This window comes from Oreochromis aureus, linkage group 18 (assembly GCF_013358895.1).
Source record: "Oreochromis aureus strain Israel breed Guangdong linkage group 18, ZZ_aureus, whole genome shotgun sequence".
NCBI lineage: Eukaryota > Metazoa > Chordata > Actinopteri > Cichliformes > Cichlidae > Oreochromis > Oreochromis aureus.
Window position 1 is genome coordinate 20,761,644 of NC_052959.1, and position 15,002 is coordinate 20,776,645.

Below are 15,002 nucleotides of genomic sequence, written 5' to 3' on the forward strand. Positions count from 1 at the left end.
ATAATCTCTCATAGCAACTTTGTACTGATTTTATGACTCTTTTCCCTTTGACAAGTGGACCCTAACATGGCAGCAAAGTGCAACAATGTCTCTCCGTGTGGGGGTCAAGAGTTCAGGGTATGCTTTTAATTTCTTGCTTGTCTGTAAATGACAGTACAATGGTATGAATAATCCTTCTCAATTTACCAGTATAAAAGTAAAACAATTACATTGTCTCATCGGGGCAACCTAAAAGACTCCTGTTATGGCTAGTCTTTGCACATCATAATAACACAGAAGAAAAGAAAGCAATTCATTCTCAATTGCTGTTAATTTCAGGGGATTTTCCAACCTGTTTTGGTTCAAAAGAGCCAAAGGAAAATCCTCATCGGTGTTGGAGTAAAAACTAGATGCTTTTATTGTATGTACACTGATAATGCTTACTGTGCTGTCATTGTAAACCACTCAAAATAAATAAATAACACATTGTGATCATGCTGAAGACCACAGACAGCAGTCCAGGCATCAGGTGGGAGGAGCTGGAAACATCACCTGATAAAGAAAAAAGACAGACTGAATGAAAAACAGAAGTTTCCTTCATTGCACATTTTTCACCAATCACAAGCCTCTTCTTTCCCCTTCTTTCACTCTAGACTTTTGACCAATCAGGTATCCCCTTCTTCCCCCTTCTGCCACCCTAGACTTTTGACCAATCACCGATCGGGCCAAGTTCTACAGTGTCTACAGTGACCGTAGACTCTGGGCCAATGAAAAGACATAACCGTCTATGGCAGGGGTAGGCAACCTTTCTGATGGCGAGTGCCATCTAAAATTTCCTGTGAGGTCAGTGTGCCATATGATTGCATTAGCAATAAATTTAATAACACTCTATATTAACAGTTACACACTATATAGAACCACTTTATAGAATTATATTTGTTCACAGATGTTGGCAGCTATCAGCAAATAGTTATCAGCTATTTCGAAACAAAAAAAGACACTTTTATCAATAACAAGAACTCCATGACAGCAAATGAACTGTACAACAGAAAATACAAATGCTATTTATGGTCTCCTCACAACAATGATAAGTAAAATAAACTGGGCCAATATGGCATGTTTGTTAATACAGGGATACACATGTTAATGTGATCTCTGGTCTCCCACTCAGAGACACAGGTCTCCGAGCGGCTAGCGAGGACACTCTTCATGTGAGAGAAAATCTGCTCACACAGATATGTAGAGCCAAATACTGTCAATAAGGCCTCTGCAATGTTCTGAAGACAGTTAAACTTGTCAGGTAGTGATGTCCAGCAGGTGAAAATGCAGCTCCATGAACACACACAGCTGTAGATTCCAGCTGCTTCGATGTTGCATTAACTGGCATTAACTCAGCCAGTTAACACGAGACAAATCTAGCTGCTCATTAAAGATTTCTGGTTTGATCAGAAAATAAAACATTGGTCCATACACCTGAAAGTCCCAAAACGCATTGGGAATTCTGTCTCGAGTCTACGGATGTATCCGTGTATCTCCGTGGTGCTGATGCTGCGCTGAGCGGAAAGCTCCTGAAGCTTTTGAAGTGTCGGAATGTGGAAAGCTAACAACGTCCCCCTCAAACAAGAGAGACGGACTTGCGCCAGAAAAAGCCGATCAGCTGATCATTGATCAGTTTCATGATTGAAGTAGCAACAGGAGAGGGAGAGAATGAGAGAAGAAGAGGCAGCTGTGCAGCGTAACGACAGATTAACTCCAGCTTTGTGTCTTTTTCCATTGTAGCTGAAGTCCGGGACAAACTGCGTTCCTTTTCAGCTCAACACGAAACGCGTAATATTTTCTCTGAATACGAGACGATTCCGTCTTTTTATGGGACGGTTGGCAACTCTACTAACTAACCTTATGAATAAAATAAAGTTCACTACAACAATGCTGATGAAAACTCCGTCATGCTAGCTAGCACGCAGCACGAGTTATTGTAACTGACTGTGAAAAGTCAGCACAACGATAATAAACTCCACCTAAACTTGGTTTATATCTGACCCGGACAGACTGCAGGTCATAACTTCTTACCTGAAGTTTAGTTCACCTGACACTCTGACCGGTGCTGCCTCGGGTCTCTGCTCCTCCTGCCTCCCCTTTCCCTCATCCACCTGCTGGCCTCCACCACTTGCTAATGTTACTGAATCAGTGGAAGCTACGCCATAGTCACCACCAAACAACTGAGTTATTTTTACACACCGGCCAGAATCTGGCCAATCCACCACCTTTCATTGTTTATACCGCTCCAAAAAAAAAAAAAAAAAAAAATCATCGGCCCACCGAGCGTGCCATCAGTTAACCCTTCGCGTGCCAGCTGTGGCACGCGTGCCCAGGGTTGCCGACCCCTGGTCTACGGTCACCGTAGACTTTGCGCTACCGTAGACTTGACGGGTATCTCTTCTTCACAGCTGGTCTACCCTTTTGGGCTACAGCATTCAACATTCACAAATGGACAAAATAGTGAACTTTATCTTCTGCCTTTGATTCTACAGCAGTTTATTCTTATTTAATTTGACATCTTTTTATGTTCTCCTGAAATTAAATACAAATTACATGCATTTTTTAATTTTAATGTGCCAAGTAAAAGTAAAATGTATGTGTTTAAGAATCTGCACTTTTCTACTGCACTTTTACTAGCAATGCTGTTTTGTAAAAAAAAAAATAAAATGTTGCTGAAATCCAGTGAAGCTGTTTTCACTTCTCTATTCTCTCTACACATGTCATGATAGGCTAGATGGAAAAAATGCAATGAAAGCAAATTTCTGTGGTCATATTAGTATGAAGTGTAAGTGTATCAACACAATCACTGAGAGAAACACAGAGTGCACACACAAGGTAGGCTCTTCTTGGCTTTTTTTCTCTTTTGAATTAGATGATAAAACTCATGAGAAATGATTCATGTAATAATAAAATATTAATATTTATTATTTATTATAACAATTATTTATTTATTATTAACAAAAATGTTGTGACAGAAATAGAGGAAATGTAAGGAAATGTAGGAATATGGAGTGGAATTTGATATTACTGCGATATGAATTAACCAGAGAATATTAAATAGAACTTCAGTGCTGTTATGCAAACAACATTATATGTTGTGACCATTTTCTTCACTGGTTCACAATAACCGATGTGGACTTGCTTTATTTGCCATTCATCTCTGATGTCATATCATTCTGATTAAACACATTTTATTTAAAATGGTTTATTTTGAGATGAAATTCAGTATCTTCTGTTTTTTATTCCACATTCTTGTTTCTACATTTAATTTTTCCTGAATGCTGTTGAAGGCATTAATATTATGCTGTTCAACTTTATGATCATTGATTCTAAACTGCATTAGTTTTTATGTTGACTAACATATTTGTACCAAAATGCATTAATCATGTTACTATATATAAATAAAAAAAACATCTTCACAGTATAAGATTTTTTTTTTCATTTCCTCAACAGTACTTTCATCACAAGACCTAAACAAGTAAATCATGGTAGTCACTAACCATGAAACTCACTGAAATCTACACACAGATTTTTCTTTTCTTTCTCATTCCTGTCCTTATCACTTCATTCTGTTATGTTCACATGTGGATAATGGCAAAGCAGGGCAGGATAAACAGCCAACAACAGCCTTCAAAATTGATTTTAGGCATAACTGTCAGTACTTTTCTATGCTTGGCTCCTTACAGCATCCACATGTTTATACAGTCCTTGCTACTATTGGATTTTTATGAGTACACACATGAACTGATATATGCATTGCACTATGCTTGGTTGATCATTCATCCCATCACTCACATCTACTGCTGCTTTATCCCTTTGGTGCATTTAATAGGAGTACAGAGGTTTAGGAGGTATCTTCCCATGCCGTGCAGTACATTATATCTGTGCAGAGATGAGACTAAAACTGACAGTCCAATGGCATTCATCCTTCTCCAAAATGCGGAAGAAATTTGAATTTACTGTACAATGCATGCATTAGGATGAGACGGGTAGATGCTTGAGAAGTTATTAGATAAATTAGCTGAACTTAAAATAGTACAAGCAACAGTAACAACAACAAAAAGTGGGTGGCACCAATTAATGATAGAGTCTGACTTTTTTTTATGCCAAAGGGGTGTACCACAAAGCAAGATTAATGGCTTAGTGACCTGAGTTTTCTGTTACGAAAGTGACTTTTTTTTTTACCTGGCTAAATCACCATGGTAACATGCTGAATACACAACCAGTGAAAGTTGATAACCACCTTTGTAATACTAATTATGTCCCACTGTGGTTTTAAGTTTTGTTGAGCCAGGTAAGACAAAGAAAGCCAACATTCTCCTAGTATACCTCTTTGGTACAGAGTGGTTCAAAATAGCAAATAAATAAAAAATAACTCAATTAGTCAAGCTTTATAGAAAGACAAATGCTACAACTGGTGTTTCATCCACAGAAAATTCAGGGTGTTCTGTGGTTAGACTGGGATTCTACCAGTTACTGCAAAGGTGTCCATCATATAAAGAGAAACAGAAGTGACAATTTCAGTTTGACATTGTGTAATGTGTTGTGTTTCAATACGTTTTCTTAATGTTTTTAACTGTGTTATATACTTTCTGATCAGAATCTTCTATTTTATACTTGTACTACTCCAAAATGATCAGTTGATTATACTGTACATCGTATTAGTGATACTGTAGATTGGTCACTATGATTACATGTGTTACATTTTCTGTTGTCAAAAAAATCACTTTCAAAGTTATTTTTTATACATTTGATATTATGATTATTTTCACATTTTAGTTCATGTAAAGTATTCTCATTGCATTTGATTTAAAAAAAAATAAAACTAACTTTTTTATCTTGTGGAAGTTTATTTAATATGAAAGGGATACCTTTTAATATTTTCTATTCCTGCTGTAGAACGGTGCAGTTTTACAACTGAAAACTTTAGATGTTGATCTACTACACTGGGCATACCATCAGAGATATCATAAATCTGTCACTTTGATTATATCATGGACCCATTTCATTTTATCGGCAGGAAATACTTTCTTACCAACACAATGGTTGGTATCGTGCTTTTAAAAAAATTATATAGTCAGCATTTTCATGCTTTACAAAAAACAATCATACATCTATGTTTATGTGTGTTCTGATTTGTGCAGCATGTTTGTGCACAGTTATATGTCCCTGAAGTATGAGACAAAAATATTCAAACATTTGTGTTCCAAACAGTCAGTTTGAGTTTCATTTTCAACTTTCAGTTTCAATGTGAGAAAAGGATTGCACTTTTTTTTTAAAAGTGATGTTTGGTAAGGAGGCATCTCTGACTTAATTTAAAACAAAAAGAGGAACACTGATTTGTTTAAGTACATTACAGCTTTGTCAGCACAGCTCAATTCAACAGAAGACTTGACAGGTGATGCTTGAAGTAAGTTGCTGTGTTTGCTCCTCGAATTTTGTACTTTACTAGAATGCATGGTTTATGTAACATGAAACAAACTAAAACTAACAGCAAAAATCTGTGTCATTTTAGAGAAAAGAAATCTTCAGTTTCACAGTTGGTGTCGTAAACCACCGCTTTCAAACCATCTGTTGATGGTTTGAAAGAGGAGTGAAAGAAGTCATCTATGTCCACTGTGAGTGACCATCTTTGAACAGAGGCGGTGGTTTATGACACCAACTGTCTGCCATCTATAATCCAGTTTTGAGTTCCCTCCCCAGACGACTTAACGCCCACTCACATCCTGGGCCATCTGACCTCAGGAATTCACATGACAAGGTGGGGCCAGGTTTCACAATGAGCTCCCCCGAAACCTTGGCTGATTAGGTCCCACACCCGCTTTCACACCTTGGCGCATGTGATTAGAGGATCACCAGGCGGTCCTTTGTCCCTCCTTGGGGGGATACTCCCACTGGGTTTAAATCTGGGACTCTCGGCCATTTGACCTTAGAACTGAAGAAGCTTCTCGGATGAGAGGTGAAACGTCTTCAAGCAACTTAAAGAAGTCCAGACGCTTTTCTTTGCAAACTCCTTTGACTAGAAAGTAATAGTCCTCCCAAAGGTGGAGCGACCTCTCCACCTGAAAAAGACTCAAGGGAAGGGAAATCATTGATCATTTAACATTAATCACAGTGTAAGATACAAAACAGAGCAGTGGCAAAGTAATGACATTCTTTATTTAAGTAGAAGTACAGACACCTGCATAAAAAAAATACTCCAGTAAAAGTGAAAGTACTGAGTCAACTTCTTTATTTAGGTAAAAATAAATGGTAAATGGCCTGTATTTGTATAGCGCTTTACTTAGTCCCTAAGGACCCCAAAGTGCTTTACACATTCAGTCATTCACCCACTCACACACACATTCACACACTGGTGATGGCAAGCTACATTGTAGCCACATCTGCCCTGGGGCGCACTGACAGAGGCGAGGCTGCCGGACACTGGCGCCACCAGGCCCTCTGACCACCACCAGTAGGCAACGGGTGAAGTGTCTTACCCAAGGACACGACGACCGAGACTGTCGGAGCCAGGACTCGAACTGGCAACCTTCTGATTAAAAGACGAACTGCCAACTCTTGAGCCATGATCGCCCCTAAAAATAGAAAGTAAAGGCTCTGAAATCTATTAAAAGTAAGAAAAATGTAAAAAGTAGCTCCTTGAAACTACTTTGCAAAAGCAACTAAACCTTTTGCAATATTAATATTAATATTTCTGTTCTTCTTTCTTTACATGACGACTGCTTTCCCATGCTGTCAATCTCAATACTGACATGACTGATTTCTTTGAGTCTCTTTTCGTGCAACCCACCTCCTATCCTCCCCATCTCCACCTCAGGCACCTCGGCCAAAGCTCTATTCAAGCCTCAGTCTTCATCTTTACTCCAGTGTCTAGACTCTGGGGATTTATCAGAGTCTTATCGCGAATTACATTCATTTCTTTGTCACAATAAATCATGTTCAATTCTTCCAAGTGATCTCTCCTTATAGAAATGATAATAAAATAATATTACTACATGAGACTACAAATGTTAGTCTAATCTAAATTCTATTTTTTCTGAATCTACTCACCTTAAAGGAAGAACACAAGCAGTGAAAGAGAATTCGAAAAATTTAATATTTTTTGTTGCTTACATTGTAGAAGGTGAATTTTGCCTCCATACCTAATGTCATGTGAGTGCTGTGTAGGAGGGAGAGGGAGGCCCCAAATGCAAGACTCGAAACTCAAAATGATTAACTAAGAAAGGCAGATTTATTTTGCTGTGACAAAAATGCTAAACACAAGAAAAACACAACTTGAACTGGAAACTGGGAACTAGGAAAACCAGAAACACCTGAAACCCCACCCCCCATCCCACCCTCACACAGACACACCCACACGCAGCTGCTAGTCGATGAGCGACACCTGGAATGGCTCAGCAAAGGCCGGACAGTCCTGATCCTCAAGGACCCCCAGAAGGGACCGATCCCATCCAACTACTGACCAATAACCTGCCACAGTACCACATGGAAGCTCTTGTCAGACATCATAGCGACTAAGATGAATAGGCACATGGCTCACTAATAATAATAATAACAATAACAATAATAATAATAATAATAACAATACATTTTATTTGAGGGTGCCTTTCAAAAACCCAAGGTCACCTTACAGAAGAACAAAATTAATAAAAAGAGCAATAGTCATAAAATACATAAAATAAGTTAAAATTGCAAAACAGAACTTGACAACAGACTTGTGCTTTTTTGGACCCTGTGTTGCAGATGTTTACTGTTTTGTTTATAGCTCATAGTTATAAGCCCACTGTATAGGTCACCTCCTCCCTGTTTCAGAAGAAACTATCAAATTTCTATGTACTATAAACTTGATGAAATGTTAGAGCCAAGTGAAAATTTTACATCAAATTTACTTCATCTTATTGCCTTCGAGCACTTTCAAACAAACTCAGTGATGGCGCATGAAAAGCGGTACCAGCTAAATTGTTTATAGTAAGCCTGGGTGGTTAGTTACCCACTCTTTGTAGGTTTGCTTTCATTCTGTACTAAACTGAAAGGCATTTCAATCATTTTTGCTTTGCATATTTTTTTTTGAGTGATTGTTTTTGACATTGTAATTTTTGTATTTTTCATTAAGTTTTGTTTTGTATATTTTGCATATAAACTGGAGAGCTGACTTTTGTATACTTTCAGCTCCAATGGAAGGAGGTATTTTTTGTAGTTGCAATATTAATTAATAAGTGAGCTATACTGTAAATATGATTAATTACAGTATAAGCCTGTTTGACTGTTTTCTTAGTTTTGATGACATATTAAAACCTTTTCTCTTTGTCCCATTTAGAAGTTGAAGGCCTAAAGTGGTGTTGGCTGGGTACCTTTGATGGTGAGCTCTACTAATTTGCTTGCTGTGGTTATTCTTGCAGCCCCATTTTGAACTGCACCTGTACGTGTGGGTAAAAATGAGATTTAGATGTGAACTGAGGTTAATTTCTTGAACATTGTTCCTCTTGGTAGTCACAACTCTGAGTTCATGATTTAAATAATATGTATGGACTGATTAACCTCTGTTTTATTTCTTTTTCTGAACAATTTTAATACAAAAGCTGCTCACTGACCTAAAACATATCTTTGTTAACAGACCATTATTATCTAAAGTAACATAAACACTATTACTGGAAAAATATGCTTGTTGTTGAATTTTTCATGAATCTTTTTTTTCATGTCGTGCTTTGTTGCCTAATATGAATTCCAAAAAAATCATAAATTTTGTTGAATTTGTAGGTAATAAACGTGATAACATTAATTCATTTTACAAAAAACCTTTCCATGAATATTAAAAGTGAAAAGAAGCAAGATGGACATATTTCTGGGACCATACAGGATTTAGAAGAATTTGAATGAATCTCAGAGCAAAATGTAAAATCAGCTTCCGCTGCACTGGGATGGAGACAGAAATCTTAACTTCAGCAAATGAATCCAAAATGTTAATTAGCGGCTAAATATCACTAGCATAATGTGATGAAACAACAATATGTGAATGTAGTCAGAGTCAAAGAGCGTGATAGATTAACATCGAATGAAGTTGAAGTTGTCGTGATGTCATCATGTCTTACTGTGCAGTTTGTTTTTGACTAACTAATTTGGATTTTACAGTGTAGCTAAATTAGATTTTGTTCTTGTGCTGGAAGAAAGTGGATACAATGGACTCCACTTTTTACAGCTATGATGATTACTATGACTTTACCTTGGACAGCTACTATAATGATTACTATGAGGATGAATTGTGCGACAAAATAAGTGTTATGTGTTAAAATTATAATTCCTTAAGTAAGACTGTGAAATCTGACCTACTTGATTTACCTGTCTAACAGCCTTTTTTAAAACTTCTCTTTATGCTGGAAGAAAGTGGATACAATGGATTCCGTAGATACTACCACCACCAGCCTTGACTCAACCCCGTACACCTATGATTATGACTACGATGAACTCTGCAACAAAACAGGTGTCATCCAGTTTGGAGCGATCTTCACTCCAGTGTTTTTCTCCATTGTGGTGATCCTCAGCATCTTTGGCAACATCCTGGTCCTCGTGGTGCTGGTCAAGTTTGAGAATTTGAAATCCCTCATCAACACCTTCATCCTGAATCTGGCTGTATCAGATCTCTTCTTCACAGCTTCTCTGCCCTTCTGGGCTGACTACAACATGCACGGATGGACCTTAGGGGAGCATGCATGCAAAATAGTGAACTTTATCTTCTGCCTTGGATTCTACAGCAGCGGTATCCTCCTCATCCTGATGACTGCTCACTGTTATGGATCATTCTAAAGCCTCTGTCTGACATTATTTCAACTGCAGGTTTTTACAGTATTGAAGCATCTGTGATCATTTGGGTAGTTAGCATCCTGGTTTCCAGTCTAGCCTTCGCTGCCAGCAAAGTTGCAGAGTCAAAGTACTGTGTATATGCAGATTCTTTTTGGAGCTTGTGGGGAATCTACCAGCAAAACGTCCTCTTTATAATTACCTCAGTGGTATTCACGTTGTGCTGCACTCATATTATGTGCAGGTTGCTTCATCCTGTGCAAAGAAGACGAAACAAAACTTTGAAACTAATTTTTATTCTCATGGTTGTTTTCCTTGTAGGATGGGTACCTTACAATGTAGTGATATTTCTGCAGTCATTTTCCTACTGGCCGAGAGAAAGTGACTCATTAGAGGACGATAGTAAATATAGCAAAAACCTGGATTACGCGCTTGAGATTACTCGACTTTTTGCCTTTTTGCAATGCTGCCTTAACCCTGTGATTGTGGGGGTTAAAGTCAAAAGCCACCTAAAAAATCTCCTAAAGATTTCAGGCCCCCCCAAACAACAACAACAACAGCTTTCACAGTAGGCAAAACCAGCTCACAGTGACATCGTTAACAAATGCTGAAGTGCTGTCAGAGGTGCTGTGATGAAGAAAGACATCTTTTTCATTAACAAGGGCAGTTCTCAAAATTTCTAACATGAATTCATGATTCTTATAAGAAGAATATTTTTATCTTTATTGCGACTTTACAACATGTACAATAAAAATCTGCTTCAATCAGGAATTAACTGCCAACATGTTATTCCTAAACAACTGTTCCCAGTGGTAGTGTTGCTGTCTGCAGTGTTAATAGCTAGCGTGAACTTCTGTACTGTATGTATGTAGCAGTTTAAGTTATAATGTCTAAAGATAATTTTGGGGTGTTCATTATGATGTGGAAATAGGAAGGAGAAAATGTACAGTGGAAGTGCAGAAAACTTATATGCAGAAAACATCTAGTTAGCAGTGAAGTGCGTCATGCAGATTGTAAGATCTGAGAGAATTCAGGCTGATGTGGTCAGAGTGACGTCCTAGCAGTTACTGCAGAGGGGTAACTGAAACAAGAAGAATACAGTGGGTGAGGTTGTGTAACATGTTGGATTACATAATGTTTTTTTCGATGTAGTTACCTGTGATTATCTAATCCTTAATTCTAATTCAAAGAGCCTTTCAGTGCTGTGTTAATGTAGTAGTTTTGATAGCATGTTGATCTACTGACTATGCCATACATAACAACACACAAATAAACATTTTTATTTATGTTATATTTTATATACTTGCAGACATTTTTTGTGTAAAATTATGTCAAAAATATTAAAAGAGAAGATCAATGTTATTTAAAAAATGTTTTGGGGGTTTTTATTTATTTATTTTTTTCAAGATGTGGTTTATGTTAAGGGCGGTATCTCTGACTTCGTGTGAAGTGAAATGAGGAAAGGAACTATTAGTTATCTCAAGAACATCACAGCTTTTACATCACAGTGCAAGTCAACGCAAAACGTGGCAGTTGACGTTTGCGGTAAGTTGATCAGTACTTGTTTTTATTACAACAGTGGTTCATAATTACTTTTTTATATTTACCTAAAATACAAAAACTTAAACTAAAATCAACAGTTTCTGTTTACAGAAAAGTGTTGAGTTAATGTGTTTAATTACGTTTTTTTAAATGTGGGTTTGTGTTTATGTTTTCCAGAAAATTGAAAATGGCAAACTTCACATCCACTTATGACGGACTGAGTGATGGTGCTGCATACCTTTGTGATACTAATGTTCCCACCATAACTGGTCCCTTCTTCATCTTGATCTTCATCCTCAGTATCATATGCAACGGTCTCCTCTTATGTGTTCTTTTCATCTACGAGAACCTGAAAAATATCACGAATATTTTCATCCTGAACCTGGCCTGCTCTGATTTGATCTTCACCACCACACTTCGATTCTGGGTTGTTGATCACCTACACCACTGGGTCTTTGAGGACTTTGTCTGCAAATTCGTGACTGCTGCATTCTTTGTTGGGCTGTGCAGCAGTGTCATTCTGCTGACTGCCATGACAGTGGATCGTTTTATTGCTGTGGTGCTGGACAAATTAAAGATCAACCATGCTAAAAGGAAAAAGTATGCAATTTGTTCCTGTATAGCTGCCTGGGTCATCAGCATCTCAGCATCCCTGAGTGATGCAATGAAAGTAAAGACTCAACACTGGTATGGTAAAAACTATTGCTATGATGAATCTGAAGAAAAGCTTGGACGTTATCTCCAAGTATCACTGCTATTCTTCCTCCCATTTGCCATCATTATTTTCTGCTATTCTGCCATCCTCAAGACAGTTTTGCAAGGTTTAAACAGAAAGAAGTTCAGGACTGTGGCTGTGCTGTTGTGTATTGTTGCAGTCTTTTTCATTTGCTGGGTGCCATACCATATTATGCTTTTAATCAAGGCTCTCAATACAAACAAAGATTGTAAGGTACAGAAACAGTTAGAAGTTGCCTACCATATTAGTGAAATGCTTGCCTATTCTCACTGCTGTATGAACCCTCTGCTGTATATGCTCTCACAGAAGTTGCGAAAGCATCTGTTGAATCTCTTGTGCTGTGAAAATGTGTGCAGGAAAAAAGAGAGAAGCAGCAGCCTGAACACTTCTGTTACTCAGAATGTAGCTTTCAGTGTACAGAGCTCTGCTGTTTAAATTATTTACATTTAATACATATTTAATCTGTAAATACTTTTATAACAAAAAACTGTGTTTATTTAATGTTAAATCTTATTACATCTTCCATTGACATTATAACTTTTTTGAATTTAATGTAACAAGTTAAAGATGTATATGTATATATAAATATTCATTTCACTGCTACTTGTGGTATATAGAAAGGTATGCTATATTTGAAAATATTTCATTGATAGTCATTTTCTGCCATTTCAGCCACCTTTACTTTCTGTTTGAGAGTCACAGCTTTGATTTTAGTCAACAAGCATTGTCTATTGAGTTAAGATCAGGTGACTTGACCATTGGAAGATAAATTAAAGGTACTCTTTAATTTGCTTGCAGTATGCTTTGGGTCATTATCTATTTGAACTTGTGTGTGATCAGTTTTGCAGCATTTGGCTCAGTCTCAGAAGAGAGTAAATCCTGTATAATTACATGCATTAATTGTCAGCCTGAACAGAAGTGGCAAAAGTATAGACTTTCTTTACTTAGGTCGAAGTACAGATACCTGAGTTGAAAATTGCTGGGGACAAAATACTGAAACAACTTCTTTACTCAAGTAAAAAACAAAACAAAAAGTGTGAAAAAGTAGAGGCTCTAAAATATACTCAAAGTGAGAGAGTAAAAGTAGCTTCTTGAAGTTCAATTCTACTAACCATTTTAGTATAAAGGTAACTGAATCTCGTGCTATATTAATATAATGTTAAAATAATATTACTACATAAGAATACAAATATTTGAATCTAAATTCTAATTCTAATTAATGTATGCAATACATTAATTATACATGTAATCATAATCTTATTGCACATGTATTGCACAATCTTATTGCACATGTAATCATACATGTGCAATAAGACTACTATATGTGCAATTCTTCTTCTTCAATTCTTCTTCTGACGAAGTTGTGTTTTTGTATTTTCCTACTCAGTTGTATATAGTATTTGTATTTCTATTTTATTCTATTGTATATATTATTCTATTCTATTTTATTCTATTGTACATAGTATTTTATTTTATTTTATTTTATTGCATTCCAGTGTTTTCTAATTTCTGCTACATAACTTTGCACTTTTGCTGTAACAAAACAAATTTCCCACCTGTGGGACTAATAAAGGCCATCTTAATCTTAATCTTAATCTTAATTTAGCTTGAATCTGCTATGGAGGGCACATGCAGTGAAATGGAACTAATAAAAACCCAGGCTATTTTATGTTGTTTCCTGGTAGAGGGTGACTTTATCTCCACAAACTTAAATAGATTCAGATTCTCCAAGAAGTGAGACTGGAATAGGCTGAAATATCCAAGGGCATATCGACTGATACACGGTAAGGAATCTGCAATGGGTCAGGACATACAAGGCAAGTGTGGCAGGTTGCCATCAATGTACAATTCATCAAGCATAAAACATTTTCATATGAAGTTCTCTGGGTGATCTAAATGCAGTAACTAATATGCCTAAATAAGCAAATTACTCATAAAATCACGTTGTATGTCTTAAATAAAGGAAACTGTTCTCTAAGCCAAATGTACTTATTTGCATGTGTGAACAGTTTACTTACCTCGCCTACTGATGCGAAGCCTGTTGGGGAGATGTACTCAAGCAGCTCTTAATATCAGATTAAAAATAACAAAATTCAAGTTATCTTGAATGCTTCAGAGACATCCTCACAAATTCTCAAGAAAAAACAGAACTCATCAGTGACTGTAGAAGTTGTTAATCATAATCTGTTAGTTTAATCATTTCCTCTGTTGGTGTCAGAGCTGGGGTCACATTCATACACAAACATACGGAAACAGAAGCATCAAAAGGGCCTTCATTTCAGGCAACATATGGTTTGTTTTAGTTGTGATGTGTGTAAACCATAAGCACAATGGCTGAAAACACATTACCTCCCTAGTCAGTTAACAAGTGAGACTTCATGTCGGAATAAAGTTCCTAAGAAGCCTTGATTATTTTAAGATATTATAATGTAACATATTGCGTTGGCTAGTTAGGTTGTACAGATTTTCTTCTGAGTCAACCAACTTGCTGCTGAAAAGCCTTTTCCTGTGTAATGAAATGTAACCACAGCTTCCTGAACTAAGGAACTGATATGTGATTAGTTAGTTTGTGACTTGAGTTTCAAAGATTTAGGTCTGATAACAGCCTTACATAATACAGGTTATCATTTTGGGGTTTTCACTCTCCTGCTGCTCAGTGCACATTTCTTTTCCTGTTCACCTGATTTCTGTAGTGATCACAGATATGAGTCTCCTTTATGTCTCTCATTTATGTTAATTTAAAATGTGTGTTTTTAAGTGTTCATTAATCTTTATTGATTAATTAATATATTCATTAATCTATGTTGTGCTCTGCTGTCAGCTTTGATTAAAACAGCGTACCTATAGACAATTATTTCTTATCAAAGTAAAAAAGAAAGGTTACCCAGTTTTTTTTAAATCCTTCTGAGAC

General features: G+C 36.8%; 1 protein-coding gene across 1 annotated transcript; it reads left to right on the forward strand.

The window, feature by feature from the left end:
* Positions 1-8,055: 8,055 nt before the first annotated feature.
* LOC120434174 (C-C chemokine receptor type 4-like) lies at positions 8,056-9,959 on the forward strand. Its single transcript, XM_039601748.1, has 2 exons — positions 8,056-8,377; positions 9,397-9,959. Exons 1-2 carry the CDS (start codon positions 8,375-8,377, stop codon positions 9,817-9,819), a joined length of 426 nt encoding a protein of 141 aa, XP_039457682.1. The 5' UTR covers positions 8,056-8,374; the 3' UTR covers positions 9,820-9,959.
* Positions 9,960-15,002: the final 5,043 nt, after the last annotated feature.